Below are 26,248 nucleotides of genomic sequence, written 5' to 3'. Positions count from 1 at the left end.
ATACATTTGTGTTAGGTACAGGGTTGCATGACCGCGCAATTGTTATTCAAAATGCTACAGTTTAAAAAGCTGAAAATTGGCCTGGGCAGGAAGGGGTGTAACTGGTTAGTGTTCCTGGCTATAAACACTGAGAGCATGAGTTCAAATCCCAAGTGTGCCATCACCTTCTTAAATTTTAGACAGCTATAAATAAATACTGAAACTTGGCAAATGCATAATTGCACCCTGCACATATGCATGTTTGTTTCTTGAATGTACATGGCCATTGACATGCAATTTTAGGTGATGTAGCCAATGTATTACTATGTGGCCAAAAAAAATTATGGCACACAGGGTGTTATCATGGTCTGGCCTTGAACTCATGACCTAGCAATCTTTAGCTGTGAGCTTAGCCCACTACACCAAAGTGCTGAATACAATCAGATATTCCTGAAAGTTTCAGATGAATAAAGAATGAAGACTGCTAATTAGACAGCTGTGTAGTCTGCTATTAGAAAATCTAAAGGTTAAAACACATAAGATACATAACTATACCTTAAAATTAAAATAAACCATAATAAATGACATTGCTGTGTAATAGTGATTCAGAATAGACAAATTTCCTGTTATGAAAAACACAAAGGGAATTTGGTTAACTCCAAACTCAAATTCAGTCTAAGTTAATTCCAAACCCGAATTCAGTCTAAGTTAACTCCAACTCCGAATTCATTAAAGCATCTAGTTGATGGTTTAACTCCAGCCACTTACCTAATTAGGATGCAATGAGTTTAGGCTGGAGTTATTTCTGGAGAAGTGAGCAGCTCTACTCCAAACTTATACTGAATTAGGCCCACAGTGTCTTTGGCGGGAGCAGAGTCCCAGGAGGGAGAGAATGGCTGCCTCTCCTCCTGTCTGAGGAAATGGATGTCTCGGGGTGTCGCCTGAGAATCCAGAGAGTTCTGAATTGACCTGAGGGGATCCGGTGTTCCGAGAACCAGCGGAGAGCGAGAGGGGTCCAGTCCCAGGAAAGCCTACACAGGTCATGAGTACTGAGGATTGCCCCTGGGGGTCTGCCTGAAGAGTTAGAGTAGACCACTCCAGAAGAGGTTCTGGGATCCAGTGTCAGCTAGCTGTAAAGGGGGTACCCCCCTTGAGGACCCTGAAGTAGCAGAGGGGGTACATAGTCAGGGGACCCTGAAGAACTAAAAGTGCTAAGGGGGCGCCAGTGGTTTGGGCCCTGAATTGTACAGAGTACCAGTTGAGAGTTGCAGCTATACAGTAATTCACCGGACGCCACCTCCAGCCAGTGCCAGGCCTGAGAGACTGGTCAGAGACTTTGCATTGCAGCAGTGTCAGTAGTTCTATGCTTCACAGTCCTGAGTCTTCTGGACATAGAGTCGAGGATTCAGCACTTCTGTCAAGTTACAGTGTGTTCTAAGCGTAGGTGAGCGCTGGCATCAAGGAAGCATTAACGGACATTTTCCAGATAAAGTCTCAAATTGTATCTAGTTAAGCCTAAAGGAGTATCCCACTCATTCCCTTCTCCCATTCCCTTTATCTACAATAAAACCACAAAACAAAGATGCCGGAGTTGTCAATGTCTCAGTTCTCACACCCAGGGTCGCAGCTCACATGGGCTGGGGAGGTAACCGGTAACAATGGCAGACCCACATCAGGGCCAATGCCTGGAAAACCTGCTACATTTGGGGGCTCGTCTGGGATTTTGCCATTAGTTACTGGGCCAGTTGCCTTTGGCAACGGCAAAAAGAAACTTCCAAAAAAATCCCTTTTTGTATCCAGAACTTCTATTCAAGCACCAGGCCGGATGGGAGACTACAACCATGGGAGGCAGGGAGAGTGGGTTGAAGTTGGAAGCCCACATAGAAGGATGTTTGTGGCAACGTAAATGTTGTAAGAGAAATTGTGATGTGACAAAGACTTTTCATGTGGATTATGGAATGTCTTCTGCTATCAGAAAATGGAGAGCAGGAGGCAAATGTGTCCGAGTGTATGAATGCTGCAACTGCTTAACAGTGAGAAGTCCCAGGGTGGGCAGTGAAGATGATGTCAGGGGTCCTAGGGAGGACAGAGAAGAGGACGCCGGAGGTCCTAGTGTGGACGGTGAAAATGGAGGCCAGGGGCACGGGAAGAGAGATGCCAGGGGCCTGGTGGTGGTGCACGCTATGTGGAAGAATGTTGACCGTGCATTTGACAGCGGGACATTTATTCTTTATAGTTGCTACACACATACTGTGGGGATCGCAGTCGGCCATGCTGAGAAGGGCAGTGGGGCTAGTCCAGGAGCCAGTATGGAAGAAAAGGATTGCATGTGTGTGGCAAGGAAGAGGAGTATCGGCCGTGCAACCGGCAGCGGGATGCTACTCTTGCCGAGCAAGAAGGGACAGGGACAGCTGGCTTCAGCCAGGAAAAGTGCAGTGAAGGCCCTAGTGCAATTGAGATGGGCAGACGTGTGTCTAGCAAGTGACACAGTCCGCTTTGCAGCTACTTCCCAAAGGTTTGCAGCAAAGCAGCATGGCAGGGGAAGAGTTACAGTACCGCATGGGAAAGCACGCCACGTGCAGGTCTGCCCAGTGGGAGGAGTAACCGCCCAATATGGCAAAAGAGTGGAGATAGTGGGAACCTCCGGTCAATCAGGAGTGATCCAGGGGACTCTATTAATATCCCCTTCTTCGGGTGCGGCCGTGCGGGAGACACGTGTAGGAGAAGGAGGCATGTCGTTCACCAGAGGAGCGAAGAGTGTTCCCGCTATTACTGCCACCATTGGAGAAAACCCTGCGGAGCAAAGCCAGGAGCAGATCCAACAGCCCGATTCCCTCCTAGTCTGGGATACTGGTATCCAGAGGGTGCCGGACGGCAGACTCACGTTGTCCACCGGAGGAGGTCGAGAGTTCCTTGGAGTGGTATGTCCCCAATGTGCCACCATTACTCTGAAAGTGCAGGCGTGGGTCCAATGTGGGCAATGTGGTGATCTGCTGCTCAGGGCTCAGAAGGGTGAGGGCCGTCCCAGGAAGCTGACTGTTATGTGGGAGACAGGCCTCCCCCAGGAGGTGACAGGGAACGAGTCCAAGTTCCTCTGTGGAGCAGGAAGGGGCATGTTCAGGCTGATGATGCAGCTGGAGGCCCTGCCAGCAGTCGGTGGGCCTACAGCCTGCGGGAAGGGAGTTCGGTCACAGAACTCCATAGGGAGGGGGTCTGTGTCCACCCAAACTGTAGGAGAGTGGCCAGAGATGCCTACAGCAAGGGCCCTAATGGGATCCGCCCCTATTACTGTTCCACAGCCTGTCAAGACAGAAGTCACCCAGGTGTCCTCTTCCAGCACCAGCAGTGAGGGAGGGAGATGCCCTGTTAGAGTCGATTGCCCATCATTTTATACAAAATACGGATCATTTGAAGATGGCATGGATGAGTGGGGATCAATTGACGAGACCGAGTGGGAATGGGTGTCAGAGGCTGGGAGCAGCTCCCAAGGTCCCGAAGTGACTGTGCCTTTAGACCAGGAGGCCAAGGAGGCTATTGAGAGGGGAGAACTGGCCCAGAAATTGGGGTTTTGCGATGCCTATGTTCCAAGGGTGCCAGACCTCACCCCACCGGGGAACATTGCCAGGGCCAGAGACCAGAACACGGCAAATAAAGAAATGATTCAGAGGATATGCACCCCTTTTTCTCCACCAGGAAGAGGAAACCGGAGGACCATTCCCCGGTTGTCTAGAATGCAGCGATGGATGCAGAAAAAGGTTGCACTGGAATACGGGTATGACTACCCTTATGCACCAAGGGAAGAAATGTTGTTAGTAGAAAAGTACAGGGACTTTTGGTGCGATTAACTGATCTGGGATTACCTGTTTGTCCCAAAACCTTACTGGGACTCTCCAGAGGAGGGGCTAAAAGACAAATTTAACAAGGTCGAAGCTCAGTGGTATTACGGGTGCTCCATCTACATAGATAGGCTGGAGGTCCGGCTCAAGACATGCTTGGTCCATCCGAGTCAAAAATGAGAACGGGAGTATGCTCAAGTATCATCCAGAGTATTACATCTAAAGATTGTCAGCGTTTATTAAAAGGAGGAGTTTCAGGAGCAAACAAAGGGAAATTTGTGTGGACGGCAGGCTACAACAACTGACCAAGGAAGTGTTTAAGTGACATAATGCTGAATTCAAGTTTACACCTGTTTGAAGTTAGAACAGACCCCTTGGGCCATCAGGCCAGGGTCTTTTCAGAAAGTAAAGTGTTGTGATCTTAGACCTTTTGGGACCATCGGGTCCGGGTCTTCTGGAAAGCTATTTTTGTTTGCTAGGTCCCTTGGGCCATCGGACCAGGACCATTTGTGGATTACAAATGGCTGTGTGGGACTTCATCCACAGTCTGTACAGATGAAGATGTTGCTACAAAGTTTAAGTGTTCAAGAACTTTGGTGTGGGGTGCCCTGCTGGACCCCTGTGATGTTTCCCTGACTCAGCAGGACTGTAGGTCATGAGAGAGTGTGACCTGCCCTGTTTCCTTACTGAAGTGCTTGGAAGGACAGCAGAGGGCGCTGTGCTTCACTTCAACAGAAATGACTCTGTCTAGGCAGCTAGTGTTAGGGAACAAGTTCTTCCAGATAAAGGAGGACCCCGGCGTGTCAAGACACTGGTTGGCAGAGGTAGTCAGGGAGGGAATGGAAAGGTCGCCCTTACATCCCATGAAGGAGGGTCTTTCCATTCAACTGTTCAGATAGTTAGGCTTGTATTTCATATGTGATGTGGTTGACTAACCTTTTGCTTCCTTTTTCTCTATACACTTGGGACCACCCTAGAGCTAGACAGTCAGGATGTTTGCATCGTATTTTTCTTTGTTGTTCTCCACCAAATTAGTTTATTTGGTGGGGGGTGCATCAGTTATCATGCACCTTAAACTATGTAATATACATGTACAGCAGAGTGTAAAGATCTATTTTTTCCCGCTAATTTATTTGTAAATTTGTTTTTCCCCTTTTCTCCCTTTCCAGGTTTGTGGGATTTTTTTTGGCAGAATTTTGATAGGAGGCGGCTGCCTCGAAGTCAGAGGGACCTGACTCATTTTGGTGTGGGGTGGGTGTAGCACCCTACAGGTAGGTGCTAGGTAAATGCATAGTGGGCCTTGTCTGCCTAACAGCAGGGCCATGTTTCTTTTTGCTAGGTAGGTTTTCATAGTTTCCAAGTGTGTCTCCTGAGAGGGGAGTCTCCCCACTGGCTCTATTAGAGGCTTCTGATAGGGCAGTGGTGGAAATCCAATCAGGGGACACATCCAAGCCTGTAACTACCCCAGAAGGCAGAATATGTTGCAAAGGATTCTGGGAGTGGGTATAAGTTTGGGGGAAGCGCGTGACACAGTGTCTTTGGCGGGAACAGAGTCCCAGGAGGGATAGAACGGCTGTCTCTCCTCCTGTCTGAGGAAGTGGATGTCTTGGGGTGTCGCCTGAGAATCCAGAGAGTGCTGAGTTGAGCTGAGGGGATCTGGTGTGCCAAGAACCAGTGGAGAGCGAGAGGGGTCCAGTCCCAGGAAAGCCTACACAGGTCGCGAGTACTGAAGTTTGCCCCTGGGGGTCTGCCTGAAGAGTTAGAGGAGACCACTCCGGAGGAGGTTCTGGCATCCAGTGTCAACTAGCTGTAAAGGGAGTACCTAGGTTGAGGACCCTGAAGTAGCAGAAGGGGTACATAGTCAGTGGACCCTAAAGAGCTAAAAGTGTAAAGGGGGCACCAGCGGTTTGGGCCCTGAATTGTACAGAGTACCAGTTGAGAGTTGCAGCTATACAGTAATTCACAGCACACCACCTCCAGCCAGTGCCAGGCTGGAGAGAGTGGTCAGAGACTTTGCATTGCAGCAGTATCAGTAGTTCTATGCTGCACAGTCCTGAGTCTTCTGGACATAGAGTCAAGGATTCAGCACTTCTGTCAAGTTACAGTGTGTTCTAAGCGTCAGTGAGCGATGGCTAGCGTCGGCTGGCGTCAAGGAAGCGTTAACGGACATTTTCCGGATAAAGTCCCAAATTGTATCTAGTTAAGCCTAAAAGAGTATCCTACTCGTTCCCTTCTTCCATCCCCTTTATCTACAATAAAACCACAAAACAAAGATGCCGGAGTTGTCAATGTCTCAGTTCTCACACCCAGGGTCACAGCTCACATGGGCTGGGGAGGTAACCGTTAACAATGGCAGACCCACATCAGGCCCAATGCCTGGAAAACCTGCTACATTTGGGGGCTCGTCTGGGATTTTGCCATTAACAGGAGCACACAGTAACAGGCAGCACAGTTCCGGCACTGTGAAGTTAAGAGCTGCCTCCACACTTTTCCATCTCCTCTCCCGGCCCCTTCGCCTCTTGCAATGAGTTGCATGGCAGACGCTGGCTGTTTGTTTCTCCCCCTCCATCCCTCTCTGTAAACAATCCCCTGCCATAGAGTCCCACTTCCAGTCCGACACAGATACAATCGCCGCTGAACTGGAGCTGATTAAGAGAAGAGGGAGCCTGGGAGACCGGGGGGAGGAGCCGAGTGAGACCAGGGGCAGGCACAGGAGCTGCTATGGTACAGATGACAATCCTCGGGGGGAAGGTAGTGCATGGATTAAATGCCTGGTAATGCCTGACTGTGTACTTTTATTATACAGCCAACTGCATGTACATGGGGACCCTCTCTAGGGTGAACACATGGGGAAAAGAGGACAGATAAGGAGAGATAGAACAAGGGAGAAAGAGTGATGGGGGCAGTGAGGGCTCTGCTTTGCTCAGTGGGGGATCTGTGAGCTGATCCCTGCTGGTTACAGTGGGACAGAGCCCACCCTGCTCTATGGGCAGTCAGGTGTAAACAGACTTTGCTCACCTTTTACACCAACCTGCAATCTGATCCAATTCGACCCAGATGGAGGGGAACAGTTCCTCTTCCGATTGTTTTTAGTAGAGCAGATTAGATTGGCGATTACACCCGCTGTTCCAAGAGAACAGAGGGTCTAATTGGGTCCACCTGAAAAACAGACAGGTGGATCCAATTAGACTGCTCATTTAAGACCCCATTCACACTGCCGCGACTTGTCAGGCGACTTGTCATCCTGACAAGTCGCGGTCCATTGACTGCTACAGGACCCGTTCTAATAAGAGCGACACAAGTCTCTCCGACTTAGAAAAAGGGTCCTGTACTACTTTGGGCGACCTGGAGCGGCTTGCATAGACATTCATTATATGAAGTCCTTGCAAGTCGCGCCGAAGTCGCGGTGCACGGGACTGACAAGTCGCCTCCCGAAGTAGTGCAGAGTCGTGTCGCCATAGTGTGAACCGACTCTAAAAGTTCAATGTGATTGATACATAGAGAATAATTAATATATGTATGTTCCAAAGTGCTAGTGCAGTAAATATGTTTCATACAAAAAGTCCAATGAAATTGTGTCATGATTAACTTGTGCACATCCAATGCAAGATATTTGCACCAACTTCAGTGTAACATCACCAAGACAAAGCAAACACCATTTGTTTACCAAAAATTGTGTCCTCTTAAAATCATGAGGTCATGTGTGCTTGTCATCTGCTGGATATTTGCACCCACTTCACTCAAAAAAGCAACAATGCAGGTATAATGGCTTTCTCCCAAAAGCGGCCTTTCACCACTATATCCAGTCCAGTACCAACCACAGGAAACTCTGTATATGCAAATAATAATGCACGGTATAGTGCATTACCAAGCCAATCAAACAATTTGTCTCTTTATCCTTGTAAAGTTTGCTGTAAGTACATTGCTTTCATAAAGCAGCACAGTTTGTCCTGCTAATGCACTATAGAGTGATTTATTGTTTCCTGTGGTTGGCACTGGACTCAATGGAGTGGTGAAAGGCCAATTTTGGGAGAAAGCCATCATGCCTGCATTGTTTCTTTTTGAGTGAAGTGGCTGCAAATATCCCGCAGATGACACATGACCTCAAAAGATTATGAAGTCAATTTTTTGGTAAGCCGATGGTATGTGATTTGCCTTGGTGATGTTACAATGAAGTCGGTGCAAACAACTTGCAGTGGATCTGCACAAGTTTATCACGGCACAATTTTATTAGACTTTTTAGATGAAATCTATTTTTTATGCATATTATTTATTGCACTAGCACTTTGCACATATATTATTCTTGATAATCACATTGCACTTTATTGTGGTTCATACTTATATGATAGATGTTTTTTCTTTGGCTCTGTTTGCTTATGTAAGATATTTTGTATTACTGAAATTTTTTTGAAATTTAGAAACACTTTGATAGCATTGAAAATAATGTAAAGGAACAGCGCACCAAATTTTTATATAGCAAAATATTTTGGTTTTGATGTATTCGGGACACTGATATATTGTAAGGGGAACTCTAAACTCTGGTGCAAAGAGGAACCCTGTTGTAAGGAAGGCTTTGTCACCAGAGCCCCCTTTTATCAGAGTTGCCAGTGTTCCCCCTTAAAACAGGGTGCCCAGAGCCCCTTTTCATCAGAGTTTCCCATTACAATATCAAGGGGAATTCTGTGGGTTCTAATGAAGGGGCTCATTTAGAATTTAGAAAGGTTCCCATCCTCCCGGCAGAGCTGCTGTCTGGGGTCCGGGTAGTGAAAGAATGGTGGTGGAGTGCACCAATATGCACCTTCGCCTGTGTATACAAAAATACTAGCAGCGGCCCTGGTGGTTACTGAACAAATGTCGAAAAGTCGCTTGCATAAAAGTTTCCAACGTACAAATGGTACCCCTTTGGAAACAACAATGACATCAAGTCCCATAATATTTTGCCACTGCTCCCCATTTAGTCTGGGCATTCGGGAGGCTCCAGATAAGTGTCTTTTCCCTTAAAAATTTGAAAACAATATGTATAGCCTGTGGCCCTTTCACAGAGCTTATACAGTTTGACCCCATATCTGACACACTTGCTGGGGAGATATTGCTTAACAGGGATGGGTTGAACACTCCTCAGTTCGGTTTGTACCAGAACTTCCAAATATGTAAAAAGTTTGGATCCAAGCCACAAACTCTATTAAAGTTTATGGGACCCCAACTTGAATAATAAAAAGTCCTCATTTTGAAGGCTTATATGCAAGGTATTGGCCAAAAAGGGTATGGGGCCCAGGTACTGCCCTGGGGGACATGTATCAATGCAAACTTTTTATTTTTTTATTTTTTACAGGAGCAGTGATTTTAATGATGCTTAAAGTGAAACAATAGAAATGAAAAACTCCTTTAAATTTAGTGCCTGGGGGGTCCCCTTAGTCTGCCAGTAAAGCGGCGCATCTGTACCATGTATAGAACCTGCTTCAGCAAAACTGACAATTATAAAGAGATAAAAATGACATTTAAATTGCCAGCAATACAACGGAAAATTGATATCAAATACTTACCGTAATTTTCCTTTCCTGATGGACTCCATGGCAGCATACGTTCGGGTAGGCTCCGCCTCCTCTCCTACCTCATAGGACCCCACTCCCATAAATCTTTGCTCCCTTTCAGCATCAGTGTTCTGTAACTAGCCTACTCAGGAATTGGGAGGGGACTCCTGCTGCCATGGAGTCCATCAGGAAAGGAAAATTATGGTAAGTATTTGATATCAATTTTCCGTTTTCCTGACAGACTCCATGGCAGCATACGTTCGGGAAATAACTCGCTATACACTCCCGGGTGGGAAGATGCTGAACAAAGAAAACTTTAATTGGCACTGTCAACTGACAAAACTTGAACGCCAAAGTTAACTGAAGATAAGGCAGCAGGTTCAACACAGTAATGTGTAAGGAAGGTATTCACAGATGACCAAGCGGCTGCTTTGCAGATCACATCAGGCGCGACGTGTTAAGAAACTGCCCAGGATGTAGCAATGCTTCTGGTAGAATGAGCCGTAATCGCCTCTGGAGGAGCCAAGCCTTTTGCTCTATATGCCCATTGTATAGCCTGGACAATCCATGCAGCCACCGCTCTTGAAGATGCACGAGTACCTTTCTTATTCCCATGGAGAAGAACAAACAGGAAATCCGATTGCCGGAAGGAGGATGTGGCCTCTAAGTATTGACTCAGAGTGTCTCCCACATCTAAAGGATTGACTAAGGATTCATCATTTGTTCTGAAGGTGGGCAGAACTATCTCAGAATTTTCATGGAAGACAGATGTAACTTTAGGGTTTGACCCCAACATAGGGATTAGGACCACCCCGTCCTGAAAAAAGGTCAGAAAAGGCTCTTTGCAGCCCAAATTGTGTATCTCTGAGACCCTCTTGGCAGAGGTGATAGCCACCAGAAATACCGTCTTCAACGTAAGCTCCCTGATGGACATGGAAGCAACCTCTTTCGAAGCAAAGAAGTCCAGGACCAACGGAAGATCCCATTTCGGGAATCTAGGTTTTCTCTGCGGCCTGAGCCTGACTACGCCCTTAAAAAACTGTTGGATCAGTTGATGTCTTGCCCACTGAATTCCGGTGAAAGCTGAGATGGCAGAAACGAGAAAGAGAGAAGAGACCGAGAGGGACAGATCTAAACCAGACTGTAGGAAACTCAATACTTGCTGAATGGTAGGTGCCCCTGCTGGACCCAAACCCTGGGCTTGATGACTCAGAAACCTTGCCCAGATTCTCTCATACACTCTGTTGGTGCTAGCCCTCCTCGAGCTCATAAGAGTGGGAATCACCTCTTCTGGACATCCGAGGACCTCCAGCCTCTCCCTCTCAAGAACCAGACCTTGAGGTGTAGACGCGCAGGGCACGGATGTAGAGTAGGCCCCTGCGATAGAAGGTCTGGCCTGAGAGGCAGAGGGATCGGATCCCTGAAGCTGAGAAGGGACAGCAGAGCAAACCAAGGCCTGTTGGGCCAGAAGGGAACTATCGCTATGACCTCTACTTCCTCCATCTTCAGTCTCCGAAGGAATTGGAGTACTATTGGCACCGGTGGAAAGGCATAGGCAACTTGGAAGTTCCATCTGTCCGTGAGGGCATCCACCCCGAAGGCTCGAGGATCTCTGAACCTCGTGTAATACTTCTGAAGTTTTTTGTTATGTGGACTCGCAAAAAGATCCACCTCCGGTGAGACTCCTAGAGACAGAACCCAATTGAACACCTCCTGATGGAGGGACCATTCGTTGTTGTCCAACTGGAATCTGGACAGGAAGTCTGCTTGCGTATTCAATATCCCCGGGACAAAGACCGCTGAGAGGTTGGCCAGGTGTTGCTGGGCCCAAGACATAATTGGATCCGTCACCTGGAGTAGAGACATGCTGCGGGTTCCACCTTGCCTCTTGACGTATGCCACTGCCGTGGTGTTGTCCATCCTGAGTAACACTGAGGCCCCTTGAGTCAGATGGTGAAAAGCCTGGAGGGCTTTGAAGGCGGCTCGTAGCTCTAGGATGTTGGACACCACTCCGTGACTGGCGAAATTCCACCTGCCCTGTGCCACTTCTGACCGGCAGTGAGCTCCCCAGCCGGTACTGCTGGCGTCGGAGGTTATCGTCACCCACGAAATTGGAGCAATTGAGTTGCAGTTGGTTAGATTTGCACAGCGTAGCCACCAAGGAAGACACCCCTTCATGAATGGTGTTAGATAAATAATCTGTGACAGGTTCTCTGTCGTCCACTGGTGGAGAAACCCCTTCTGAAAGGGTCTATCCTCCACAGAGCCCACTTCACCATGGGTGAGGTAGCCACTAGAGTCCCTACCACCTTTAGACACTGACGAGCAGTGAGCTGGGAGGCAGCGAGGGCGAGAGCCACCCTGCTCTGGACCACTGGAATTTTCTCTTCTGGAAGAGATATGGTGCAATTCACCGTATTGAACAGTGCTCCGAGAAAAACCAGGGACTGCATGGGCACCAGATGGCTCTTCTCCAGATTGAGAATCCACCCGAACTCCTGAAGAGTACGAATCACCTGCTCCAGATGTAGCAGTAGCTGGGACCTGTCCTGGGACAGAAGAAGTAGATCGTCCAGGTAATGATGTAATCTGATACCTCTGGTTCTGATGAGAGCCAAGATTGCCAATAGCGTCTTGGAGAAGGTGCGAGACGAAGTCCAGAGCCCAAAGGGAAGACATGTAAATTGCATGTGGACACGATTGACAGCAAATCGGAGGAACTGATGATACTCTTTTGCCACAGGAACGTGGAAGTACGCATATTTTAGGTCTATTGATGCCAACCAATCTCCTGGGAGAACCGAGTGCTGTATTGTAATTAGGGACTCTATCTTGAATCTCTCTCGACGTATAGATCTGTTGAGATAAGTTAGATCTATTACCGGGCGCCAAGTGCCGTTCTTTTTCTGGACAAGAAATAGAGGCGAATATACTCCTTGACCCCTTTCCTCTTCGGGAACTAGTACGACAGCTCGTTGATCCAGTAGGGTATTTACATAACTGAGAAGAACCTTCTTCTTTTCTGCTGCAGGAGGAAGGGAAGTTGCAATGAACCTGGGTTTGGGAACGTTGTTGAACGTCCAAGAGTGCCCTTGCGACACAACATTCAGAACCCAGGGATCCTGGATCGAGGCCGCCCAGACGTCCCGAAATTGGAGCAACCTGGCCCCTACCGGAACAGACTGGACGGGACCAACCTCAAAAGGATTTGGTGGCCTCCCGGTCACCGGACAAAGAGCCCTTGGGGCCTTTCTGAAAGGAGGACTGTCTTGACTTCCAGCTTCTCCCATAGGATTTTCCTGGTTTGTAGCTGCGCGCTTCCCTAGAACGATTAGCGTTTTGCCTCCTTGGGAAAGAGCGTTTCTGATTGCTTGGGCGTTTGTCCTGGGGAAGGAACCCAGATTTTCCACCCGTGGCCCGAGTTATGGCTGCATCTAGTTTATTCCCAAAGAGGGAAGAACCCTCAAAGGGAATCCTACACCAAGCATGTTTAGAGGCAGCATCGGCAACCCAGGGCCGAAGCCAAAGGGCACGTTTGGCCGCAACAGAGGCCAGCATAACCCGGGCCAAAAGGCGAATAGTATCTAAGGAAGCCTCCCCCAAGAAGCCCGCTACCATCTTCAGCTCCTGTATAGGAGAACTTTGGAGCACTTCCTCCGAAACTCCTCCAAGAGTATCTTCGAGGGCATTAACCCAAACCTCCATGGCCTTGGAAATTGTAGCCAAAGCCATTGCTGGCTTACAGGCCATGCCGGCCGATAGGTATGCACGCTTAAGATCAGCGTCAATCCTCCGATCCAAAGGATCTCTAAATGATGCTGTATCCTCCATTGGGAGAGTGACGTGTTTCGCCAGACGCATCACTGCTGCATCCACGCTAGGAGATGACTCCAAGTATTTCACCTTTTCCTGTTTAAAAGGATAGAGCTTCGATACTTTAGTGGTCATGGAATTTTTCCTTTCCACTTTGCTCCATTCTTCCGACATTATATCTCCCAGTTCCTCTAGAAATGGGAAATTTAAACGCTCTTTGCATAACTGCTTGAAATATTTCTTCTGCTTAGGAGAAGAGACAGCAGGATCCTCCCAGTCAAGGGCCTCTCTCACCGCTTTAACTAACGGAGACACGAGGGCAAATTCAAATCCAGTACCGGAGTCATCCGAATCGGAATCGGACTCAGACGGGAGGATAGATGTATGGCTGGGTTGGGAGGACTCAAACGGATCCTGAACCGACAAATCTCTGTCAAGAGAGCGTGACGGACCTGCAGAAGTGCTTGGCTTATGCAATTCAGCAAGAGAGTCCTTTAAAACTCTGCGTACCACCTCCTCAATATGTTTGTCCGTTTTTTCCCTTTCACCCGTAGCTTGGGTATAACAGGGTTTGCACAAAGAGGAACCGTCTGGTATCAGGGTACGGCAACCCCAGCATTTTTTCCCTTGCGGGCGTTCTGAGCTGCCATGGTGCGAGGAGGAATGGTGCTCACGTCCCCTGCTGTGGGAGGAGCTGCGCTTAGACTTAGATGAGGAGCGCTGGTGTTGCGTATTTGCATGACTGTCTTCGCTGCGTGTGCGGGGCTGTTGATCAGACCTAAGAGAGCTGAGACAGACATATACAACAAGCCATAAGAAAGATGAAAGAGAAACAGGACATTAAAACTGTTAAAACCAGCACATAGCTAGAAAGAGCAGGCTGGCCACTAGGGGGCGGCGATGAGTCCATTGCTCGAGTAAACTCAATGGTGCACTAGTTAGGGATAGAAATCCTAATAGGAAGAGGACATAACCATCAGTCCCATTTACCCAGAAAGCAAGACCCCCAGGGGAAGGAATCTTCTTACCTTAACCACAGGACCGGAGTCTGGGGGAGGCTACCGATATGCCGACCTTCCCGCCAGCTCCGGTCTAATCCTAAGTTTAAATAGACCGCCGGGCCGTGACACGCCGTATTGCGCAACCGCGCGTGACGTCAGACCGCACCACTGCGCATGCGCGACGACTCCGATACTCAGAGCGTACTGCGCATGCCCAGAAGCGCCGAACAACCCGGAAGTAGCGGCAAAGACCGTGGCGGCGGCCAAGAAGCACCATAAGTAAGTACTAAGCCACAGAACTAGCAAACCCTGAGCAATAACTGACAGAAAAACACCCTAGACACGAGCATAGACAAAAAAGGCACTAAAAACGAAAGATAAGCATAAAATGAGGAAAAGAAATGGTCCCATATAAGGGCTTACCACCCTCCGATAGCATAACCGAGTCCAGGAGACGCAACACCAGCTTGTGCCTTCAGGCAATAAAAGGCCACCCGCAGCAGCAGGGCTCTCTCGGCCAAACCACATAGCTCCAGCTAAGGGTCTCTTCCATTGCCCCCTCCATACCCCGCTAAGAGCCAGGGCTTATCGGAGACTCCAAAACTCAGTCTGCCACCGATATACAGGACCAGATAGTAGGAACATCAGACATATGTATGAGGAGGACGAAAAAGGAACACTGATGCTGAAAGGGAGCAAAGATTTATGGGAGTGGGGTCCTATGAGGTAGGAGAGGAGGCGGAGCCTACCCGAACGTATGCTGCCATGGAGTCTGTCAGGAAAATATCATTGCCAGCAACACAAAAAAAAAAAAAAAAAAAACGGGTTTGTATGGATTTTAAATAAAAACCTCACACCAAAAAAAAAATAAAAAAATGGTGTGGGGTTTTCCCAGCCCGCTCCTTAACAACCAGCTTTTCACTATTGCCTGATTGGGCAAAGCTTTTTATTTAGGTATGCATTTTTTCTTGGCATTTTTTTAAAATGACACCGTTTATATAAAAAGATATCAGTAAGAGATCGCACATAGATTAGTACAATTCACACAGCAAGTGTCATTCTCATTATTCACAGACACACCGCTCTGTCAACTAATACATGATGCTTTGATGTACTTTAAATGCATAGGACAGTGTTTTCATTTACATTTGTTAATCCTTTAGCCAGCTCTTTTACAAAGTTTTTTTTTATATATACAATTCCTGTGAATAAAATACTAGGGCAGAGCTTTTAGGAGCTGCTGCCAGTGCCATGCCCATATATAGCCCTCTCCCAACATGGCACTGAGACGGCCTGAAGAAGAAGCGCATGCTCTGCAGATGCGTCACTGCCTCTGTCCCCATGCAGGAAGTGACAACACCACTGCCAACCCAATGCGTTCCACAGACTAGGAAGCGCCGGAATCCACCGGCATCCCCCAATGGTGGCTTGGCAAACAGCTACATCCTATTATTGTGTACCTCCCGGACACAATGCTGAGGACCTATCAATGCAGCCTCATGAGCTATGAGTTTTTACTATCACTACATTTGTGAATAGTTCTTTGTTTTATCCTGTAATAAATGTTTTACCAGCTACACTTAGAAGGCACCTGTGCTTTCTCTTTGTGTCAGCCTCCACATATACCCCCCTTTGTTTTGCACAGAGGGAGAAACACCACTTCCTTACCACTTACCGGGGTGCAATCCTGTCTGACCTTATGTCTTTTGCCTCTAAAGAGGAAATCCATCCATCTCTTTTTCCGAGTGTATTTTCACAAGCACTGGTATCTCTACCATCCCTTCTAGCTTTTAGCCTTGGGTTCCTGTGTTTCTTTTTACCTCCCCCCAAACTTCTCTCCCAGAACTGTAGGGGGCCTACTTCCATGGTAACTGTCAGGGAACCACTCCTCTTCTTACGTGTATTAGTCTCAAACACCACCATCTGTTTTTCAGGTTCGCTAAAACCTATGTGGGTACCCTTGGCTCTTGGTTCTGTTTAACATCAATAGCAATCTTCCATGGTAAATTACCCATCTTATTATGGTCACTGCAAGGCTTTGCTGAATCAGGGCACAGTGAATAGCTGGTTGTTGAGGAGTGGGTCGGGAAGCCGGCCACTGCGTCCTTAACAATAGAGGAGTAATCAGCTATCAGTGGTCTTCCCCGCTGACAGCTGAATGGAAAAAAAAAACAATACAAAAATGTGAGGAAAAAAAAAAAACAGTGAGTGTGCCCCCCCCCCATTTCATACCAGGCCCTTTGGGTCTGGTATGGATTTTAAGAGGATCCCTATGCCAAAATTGAAAAAAAAAAAAAAAACGATGTGGGATCCCCTTAAAATCTATACCAGACCCTTATGTGAGCATGCAGCCTGGCATGCCAGAAAAGGGGGGGGGGGGGGGGCGAGAGAGTGTCTCTCCCTGAACCATACCAGGCTACATGCCCTCAACATGGGGGGTGCTTTGGGGCAGGGGGGCCTCTTCTCCACACCCTGGGCTGTGGTTTTGGGAGTCAGTTGGTAGAGGGCTTATTGGAAACTGGAAGCCCTTTTTAACAAGGGAGCCACCAGAAAAAAAAAACTCCACCTGCAAAAAAAGGCTCCCCACCGACTGCCCGCTCTGCTGTTTAAAGGTTCTTAAATTGATAAGGGGTGGAGCCGCCTGGCAACATTACCTGGTGGCCCGACCCTTACCTATTTAAGAACTGTCACATGGCGGAGCAGGCAGACGGCGGTGGCCTTCATCACGGGCAAGCTTTTTTTTTTCTTTCAGGTATGGCCGGTGTGATTGTTTTTTTGTTTTTTTTAATCAAAGGAATTGTCAAAAACTGTGTGTGTTTTTATTTCTTTTAGACACTTTTTTTTGGTGAATTCCCATGGGGGGGGGGGGGGGACAGGATCTGGTGGACCCCTCATTAAAGGGGGCTTCCAGATTCTGATAAACCCCCTGCCATCACCGCCCAGGGTTGTGGGGAAGAGGCCCTTGTCCCCATCAACATGTGGACAAGGGGCTTTGGGGTGGAGGGGCAGAGCTCATTTTGTGGGCATGTGGCCTGGTATCTCGCCCCCTTCTTTTTTGGCCTGTCAGGCTGCATACTTGGATAAGGGTCAGGTATGGATTTTGGGGGGACACCACACCATTTTTTTACATTTTGGCATGGGGGAGCCCCTTAAACTCTATACCAAACTCAAAGGGCCTGATATGGATTTGGGGCGGACCCCCACTCTGATTTTTTCCACCTTTTGGTATTGCCGCCAATGTTTTTTTTTTTTTTCAAAAAAGCTTGCAGCTGGGAAAATCAATTTACAATTTTTTTTTCTTTATATGTCAGTTTTGCTGCAGCAGGTTTTATTCACAGTACAGATGTGCCACTTTACAATCAGACTAAGGGGAACCCCCAGTCTCACTCTAAGCATCATTAAATGCTAGGGGTGTAGGGAGGGAATGCTGGGGAGAATCTGATTTAATGGAGAACTCTGTGTACTCTGTATTAAAGGGGAACTCTAATGTAAGAGAAACACTCTGGTGTGTGTGAGGGGGGGGGGGGACACTGTGGACTCTAATGTAAGGATGGACTCTGGAAACCATGACCTATAGGGATATGATGGGGACTGTGATGTAAAGGGAGACTCTGATGTGAACAGAGGGGTCATCCTGATTGCTACACTCTATATGCTGTTTTGTAAATTAGTTACTTCTGACCCCTGCACTCTATACATTTTAGTTGTACAATACATAGACATAGAGGGGGTGCAAATTACTTGCCTTGCCCTGGACGCTACCACACTGCATACACCTCTTGGAAGGGCCCCGCCTTTCTCATCTTGATACTACTAAAAGAACAGCACACACCACCAATTAATGGGCCTGTTTTCTCTTTTCTCCAAAACCTGGCCCAGACTGCCTTATTACATAGTGGCATGGCCTTGTCCTGCCACACAGGGACCTGTTCTCCATCGTCCGAGCCAGCTGTCACGATGGTGCTGCTTTCTACAGGTTTGTATTCTGAGCTGGTTTCTGTCAGTAAAGGCTTCACCTTCATCTGACATGCTCAGAAAAAAAAGTACCTTTTTTGGGACATTTTGGGCGCTAACTGTACAGGTACCTAGTAGGAACTATGTGAAAAGAGCTATAAAAGCTTCAACTCTTCTGGGAAGGCTGTCCACAAGGTTTAGGAGTGTGTCTATGGGAATGTTTGACCAGAAGCACATTTGTGAGGTCAGGCAGTGATGTTGAACGAAAAGGCCTGGCTCGCAGTCTCCCCTCTAATTCATCCCAAAGGTGTTCTATCGGGTTGAAGTCAGGACTCTTTGCAGGCCAGTCAAGTTTCTCCACCCCAAACTCACTCATCCATGTCTTTATGGACCTTGTTTTGTGCACTAGTGCGCAGTCATGTTGGAACAGGAAGGGGCAAGTCCCAAACTGTTCCCACAAAGTTAGGAGCATGAAATTGTCCAAAATGTCTTGGTATGCTGATGCCCCTAAGAGTGCCCTTCACTGGAACTAAGGGGCCAAGCCAAACCCCTGAAAAACAATCTCAAACCAAAATCTCCCTTCCCCCAAATGATTTGGACCATTGCACAAAGCAAGGATGAGAGAGTTTGGGGGTGGAGGAACTTGACTAGCCTGCGCAGAGTCCTAACCTAAACTCGATAGAACACTTTAGGGATGAATTTGAGAGCAGACTGCCAGCAAGCCTTCTCCTCCACATCAGTACCTGACATCACAAATGCGTTTCTGGAAGAATGATTAAACATTCCCATAGACACACTCCTAAACCTTGTGGACAGCCTTCCCAGAAGAGTTGAAGCTGTTATAGCTGCAAAGGGTGGGCCAACTCAATATTCATCCCTATGGACTAAGACTTGGAGGCCACTAAAGTTCATGTGCATGTATAGGCAGATGTCCCAATACTTTTGGTAATATAGTGTATATAATGTTGCCTGCAGTTAAGAATTGGTGTAGTGAGCATAGGTTTACTTTTAACTAGTAACCTAAATCTATTCCAAATGTTACTGTTTTAGAAATTTCAAATAAATACCTTATGGGTAAATGGATGACATTCTTCACCTTCTTGTCCCATTGGAGTGCACATCCTTAGGCCACGTAACCACAGACTTATTGCACAGCATGTTCCAACCCCACATTGCAGATCTCTCTCACAAGCCTAATTGAAAAGATATATTGTTTTAAAAACTCAATAAAATTCTTATTGGATAAGAAAAGATATACATTTGTATTTACTCCTGTATTCGTGTATTCGCAGTATTTTAGTTTCTCAGACCACTTAGATCAATCCTGGCAAACTTGCTCGATATAGGGGCATTCAAGTGTGAACCTTTAGGGTAGCCATACACAATACAACCAAACTTTACATTGTCATTTAAATGTATCATAACCATATATACCATAACTATGTACTGTAGCGCTACCCCTGTGAGGGCCGCTCAATAAATCTGCACCCCACAGGTTGGCCCAACCTTGCAAGTCCTCCGACACCTCTGACACCCTGGATTCAGACATTTTTGGTAGTGACCAAGACAAAACAATTAGAAACACACATAATTTAAGTGAAACAGTTGAACTTTGTTTACTGAGGCATTAAAAGCCTTAGGATTCAGTAACAAAGTTGCCACTTGCTCATATTTTACATTACAAATAATACTGATGGTAGAAAACAGTCAAAAAGGAAGCAGAAACTAATTGCAGGATATAATGAACACTTACACAAGATCAGGACTCTGTTAAAGTTGAAACCTATTGGTACAGGTAGAAGAAGGGCAAAGGAATCACCCTTTCTTATGTCACACCACTCCCTTCTGTACCTCAACCCCACAGATCCAGAAAAAAATATAATACTGTACTTAATTTAGCACAAACAGTTCAAGCTTTAGGTCTTTGATAAATAAAATAATAAATAGAGTCCTAGGTGAAAGTAGGGCCCTTTATGAGTATTAATCCCTTGGGGTATTGGGGGGGGAGGGGTTAAGGTTTAGCGCCACACCCTTGAGGGCCACTTGGTTAAAAAGGGTTTTTGTTCACTCCTGAGGCCCCCAACTGAGTTTTCCCCTCTTTCACTGACACTACCAAACACACTCACATTGCTACTGACTTTGAACAGACAATGTAATTCAGTGAACCAAGCAAGATCTTTATAAGGCAGGCAATGTTTTGAAAACAATTTAACATTACACTGATGAGAATAATATGTAAAAAATTTACTTAAGCAATATTCCACGCTGTAAGCATTCAACTCCAACAGTAATACTAGTAAACCCGAATTTGGTATACAACAGGACCTCTTTTCCTCTAATTAGTCATACAGAACTGAAAGGCATTAATATTCAGCCCCAGCTCTGGGTATTGAAAAGGTCCTCCCTAAAAACTGAGCAGGGAAATGGCAATGGAACTAAATCTCAAGGACATCTCGAGCCAAGGACTAAGGTTTATTGATGCAACAATAACCTAGAAGTGAAACATAACCCATATTATTGGCCAAACGTTGGAGCTCTTTTAAAGGTGCATTTGAAATCATTAGAGTCCTTCACGTCTGCAAAACTGTTAGCAATTGTGAAGGCATAAACAAGAAAGATGCATCAACTTCAGAGTTCGTCTTTAATGACCTCCTGGTCAGTGTGGCAGCGAGTGATATTAGGCTATGAATTTACCTTGAAGAAAAGATTAACTGTTCATTTGTGGGAAATTCCCAGCTGCAACTGTTTATATGTGGGGCAGGTAATAAACTTGCATAATGTCTCCTACTTTGAGTGCAGAAACTGGTAACATGGGACCAACAGTTTTTTAGCAATGGGACAAACATTGGTGACTACAATCTTGCAAGGAGGATGACGACAGGTGGCAATACCACTTGATCCCTCATACTTTCAGGAATTGGCTACAGACCTTTATGATCCTGGGTAGTGTTATTGGTGAGAAACACCCACGACTCTGTTCACCCTTTTTTTCTTATTTGGATTCAATTTAGAGACCCCTCAGGGTTTACGGGGGAACAGCATGGCTCTGATATGACAAACAGTTCAGGTAGTGTATGTCTGTCTGCCTGGACCTTAGTTAGGATCATAGTGACATCGGCGTATGGATGCGGGTCATGAATTCTAAGGGGGGCCTGTATACCAATGTCTCTGAACAGTCCCCCTTTCAGTCAGGTGCTGCCTCTGCCGGAGCAGGAGCACACTGAATCAAAAAGAAGGGCACCTGTTAGTCTTTCAATGATTCCCAGTGTAAGTGGGGCTCAGTTTGTGGTTTCTGACATGAGTGATCGGGATGTGGGGGACAGCCACCCTGTCAGTCGCGGTTTCAAAAAAGGCAAAGGCCTCCTTTGGAATCTAGGGGACATGACTGAAAAAGGGGAGGTCTCCGGTGAGCATAGAGGTGATTCCACACTGGTTTGCTAGATATCCGGGCAGTGTCACTGTTGGAGGAGGACTTTGTTAGTGGTTTTATTTTCCCCATGAATCCCCCCATGTTGCCAGCCTCACGGAATTTGAAATCTGTTTACCAGCCCCCAGAGATTATCTGGGAGAAGTTGGAGAAAAGGGGTCACATTGGTCCACATGGCAGGCCCATTTTCTGTGCCTCCTCTTCCCAATTTAGGGGTGGTTCCCAAGAAGGAGGCAGGAAAATTTTGCATGATACATCACTTATTTCTAAAAGGGAAGTCTGTCAATGCTGGCATTAGCAAGGATCTATCATCTGTTTCATATACATCCTTCAAGACAGCCCTTTTCTTAGTTAAGTCCTTGAGATTATGGCAAAAATAGATATAGAGGCGGCTTTCCGCCTTTTACCAGTTTATCCTGCCAGCTTGTTTCTGTTGGGGTGTCAATTTGATGGGACCTATTTTGTTGACAGGTGCCTTCCCATGTGCCGCTCTATTTCCTGTGCATATTTTGAGCTTTTCAGCTCTTTCCTTGAATGGGTCGTCAGGGTCCATGCGACTATGTTGTCCATTTTCTGGACGACTTTCTCTGTGTCCGTCCCAGGGTTTCCCCGGGTTTGTGATCTCCTGCTCCGCAGTCTTATGCACATTTTTAGGCAATTTGGTTTCCCTCCCTGAAGGGCCTGCCTCTGACATCATATTTTTGGCATTGAAAATGACTCAGTAGACTTCCTGCTGACAAACTTACTGATCTGGTTTCCAAGATTGGCATGGCTTTGCATGTAAAGAAGGTCACACTGAGGCAGTTACAGTCACTGGTCGGTAAAATAAACTTTGAATGCAGAGTGTTGCCGATGGGCCACATTTTCTCGGGTCGCTTGTCTTTAGCCACGATGGGTATTTATGAGCAACACCATTTTATTTGTTTAACTTTTCATCACAATGAGTATCTCAGGATTTGGCGGGAGTTTCTGGGCTCTTTCAATGGTACTTCCTACTGGCTTGAGTCCTTGAAGAAAAATGCAGATTTTGACCTGTACACCAATGCAGCAGGCGTTTTGGCACCTATTTATTGGACAGGTGGTGTGCAGCTGCTTGGCCTCAGCGTTGGGTTGGGTTGGGATAGCCTAGGCTATAAGATTGCCAATACCCTGAAACTGAGCTGCAGCATGGTGACCAAGACCATACAGCGGTTTACTAGGACAGGTTCAACTCAGAACAGGCCTCGCCATGGTCGATCAAAGAAGTTGAGTTCACATGCTCAGCATCATATCCAGATATGTCTTTGGGAAATAGACGTATGAGTGCTGTCAGCATTGCTGCAGATGTTGAAGGGGTGGGGGGGGTCAGCCGTCAGTGCTCAGACCATACATCGCACACTGCATAAAATTGGTCTGCGTGGCTGTTATCCTAGAAGGAAGCCCCTTCTAAACATGATGCACAAGAAAGCCTGCAAACAGATTGCTGAAGACAAGCAGACTGGATTACTGGAACCATGTCCTGTGGTCTGATGAGACCAAGATAAAATGATTTGGTTCTGATGGTGTCAACTGTGTGTGGCGGCAACCAGGTGAGGAGCACGTGTGTCTTACCTACAGTCAAGCATGGTGGTGGGAGTGTCATGGTCTGGGGCTGCATGAGTGCTGCCGGCCCCGGGGAGCTACAGTTCATTGAGAGAACCATGAATACCAACATGTACTGTGACATACTGAAGCAGAGCATGATTCCCTCCTTTCAGAGACCGGGCCGCAGGGCAGTATTCCAACATGATAACGATTCCAAACACATCTCCAAGATGACCACTGCCTTGCTAAATGTAATGTTCCGGTACCTTTGGTACCCTAAATTACACTTTCCACAAGTGTATGCGCCCTACCATTTACTTTTGGAAAGGTGCGCATACACCTTTAAGACTGGAGCTGTCATCACTCAGCGCCGGACTAGATGGCTATTTAAGGCGTCGGTTCTCACTCACATGTGTTCGTTCAAACACCCTTATCTGGATGCTAACCTTGCTTGAAGCTTCCATGCTTGCAAGCTTACTTCGCTGACGGAACCTCGCTGCGCTGATCCCTGTATCCCGCTACTGGATCATCCGCCTCTCCTGAACCACCCTTCGGCTGTATGGCTAATAGTGCTAAGTACCCCACAGGGGAATTCTCTATAAACTTATACTAAGCTTACACTATCTAGCTCTGCATAGTAGAGACTGTTTATCACATCTGCATAAACTAGATTGCTAGCTCTTGAGACTACTGCTACTTTTCTGCACTGGGTTGATCTCTTTTGTATGTCCACCTGCTATTCTATCATCTGCTATCATACAACATTGCTAAACCTTCCTGCATCCATCTGCTACTGTCTCACCTTCAAGTGTCTATCACCTACCACCTCCACTCAACCTTCATCATTGTGTTACCACATGCATAAAGTCACTCTAAGAACCAACTTGCTAATTGTGTGTATTTACTGGCTGAAAAAAGACCTTCCACACGTGATGAGTCATTGAGGTTGGGAATGGTGTCTCAGCATATCTCTTACATGACTGCTGACGTGGAACTATTTCTGCAGCTGAAAATCCACACCATATAAAAACGCAGGAGCGTTACAGATTGAACGAACCTAAAAATGGATTCAGCAGAAATAGTTCCAGAAATAACCACTCAGGTGACACAATTAAAACAGCAAGTATCTGCGTTAATACACGCACTTGCTGAATTAAAAGAAGACAATCAGGCTCTGTCGCAGCAGGTAATTAGACTGACACAACTTACCTCTGCTCAGTCCTCTGAACCCAAGATAAATCCCCCTTTGGTATTTACAGGCGATCGCAAAAAATTTCACGAATTTAAAAACGCATGTGAGTTACTTTTTTTGCTAAAACCTCGTACCTACCTTACTGATCACATTAAGGTTTGTACTATTATTTCTTACCTATCAAGCGATCCTCGAGCCTGGGCAGATTCTCTTTTTGAGAAAAACGACCAGCTTCTCAACTCCTATGCCTTGTTCCTGGCAGAGCTCACTAGCCTATATGATGACCCCAATAGGCAGAGTACTGCTGATCTTCAGTTAAGATCCTTGAAACAAGGAAGGAGGCCTGTGGAAGACTTTGTCGCAGAGTTCAAGAGATGGACCCTTGATTCAGAATGGAATGATGCATCTCTGAAAACCCAATTTAGGCTTGGCCTATCAGAAGCCGTTAAGGACGAGCTCGCCCGAGCGGATCTGCCAAAAACCCTGGATGCATTAATACAACTCAGTATTACCATAGATAGAAGACTACGAGAAAGAAAGGCTGAAAAGATGGGAATGCCATTATCCGTTTCCTCTCGGAGTCTGGCCGTTCCTATGGAGGTAGGAACCATACGCCCACCGCTATCAACTATGGAAAAAGCCAAAAGACGAAATGAAAATCTCTGCTTGTACTGTGCATCCCCGGATCACAAGATAAACGTCTGTCCCCTAGTCAACAAAAAGAAGGGTGAGTGTTCACATGTCTCTCTAGGAGGATTGACAACTTCATTCACTAACCCCTACATTTCTGTTTTTTTGACATTACAGTGGGACCAGAACAGGATTACTACTAAGGCCATGATTGACACAGGATCTTGTGGAAATTATATGGATATATGTTTTGCTGCTTTAAATAAAATTCCTATTATTTCTAAACTCAAACCTGTCTCAGTAAGTCTTATTACCGGTGTTCCGTTATCCTCTGGTCCGATCACCGATCAGACACGTGCACTTCTAGTCACTATTAACGAGTCTCATAGGGAGACTTCTACCTTCGATTTAATACCATCACCCCACTTTCCCATTGTGTTGGGACTTCCCTGGTTGCACACACACCAACCAACCATAGATTGGAAGAAACGGTCCTTGACCTTCCCTTCTTGTTATTGCGAGGAAACGTGTAACCTCCCGTTTTCCGGGAAGATTCTGTCTGTGGTGACAGATGAGATTGCACCACTATGTTATCAGGATCTTTCTGAGGTTTTTCTTGAGAAAAATGCTCAAGCATTACCTCCTCATCGAGACTATGATTGTAGCATTGATCTACTCCCAAATAGCAAATTGCCGTTCGGTCATGTTTATCCTCTTTCACAGGATGAACTTGCCCATCTCAAAACCTATTTGGATGAGAACTTGGAAAAAGGTTTTATTAGACCTTCCACTTCTTCCACAGCAGCAGGACTCTTTTTTGTTCGCAATAAAGATTCAAGTCTCAGACCTATCATCGACTACAGGAAATTGAATGCTATCACAATAAAAGATCGCTATCCTCTACCGCTTATCCCTGAGCTCATTGAGCAGGTGCGTGGAGCTACCTATTTTTCAAAATTAGACCTGAAAGGAGCATACAATCTCATTCGAATCCGTGATGGACACGAGTGGAAGACTGCGTTCAGAACTAGATACGGATTGTTCGAATATCTTGTGATGCCATTCGGCCTATGCAATGCCCCTGCAGTTTTCCAACGATTTATAAACGATATTTTTAAAGACTTACTAGATGTCTGTGTTGTGGTATATCTGGACGATATACTTATATATTCACGGACCCTGTCTGAACACATAAGACATGTAAGACTTGTATTATCGAGATTGCTTGCACATAATCTTTATGTGAAGCTGAAGAAATGCTTGTTCCATAAAGATGAGGTACTCTTTCTAGGCTACATCATATCCAAAACAGGAATCGAGAT

At 46.5% G+C, this 26,248-nt stretch overlaps 1 protein-coding gene across 1 annotated transcript in view; it reads right to left on the bottom strand.

The window, feature by feature from the left end:
* PROK1 (prokineticin 1) overlaps window positions 1-26,248 on the bottom strand; it is a gene marked incomplete at both ends in the record, with an annotated part of 144,290 nt that overhangs the window by 86,894 nt on the left and 31,148 nt on the right. The window contains one exon of the mRNA XM_082247250.1: window positions 19,182-19,307. Within this exon, the coding sequence (XP_082103376.1) occupies window positions 19,182-19,307 (126 nt within the window). The remainder of the gene's footprint in view (window positions 1-19,181; window positions 19,308-26,248) is intronic.

Source organism: Pelophylax lessonae (genome assembly GCF_965119305.1).
Source record: "Pelophylax lessonae genome assembly, chromosome: 2".
NCBI classification, from domain to species: domain Eukaryota; kingdom Metazoa; phylum Chordata; class Amphibia; order Anura; family Ranidae; genus Pelophylax; species Pelophylax lessonae.
The sequence above is the reverse complement of the archived record's forward strand: the minus strand, read 5'-3'. Positions and strand labels throughout refer to the sequence as shown.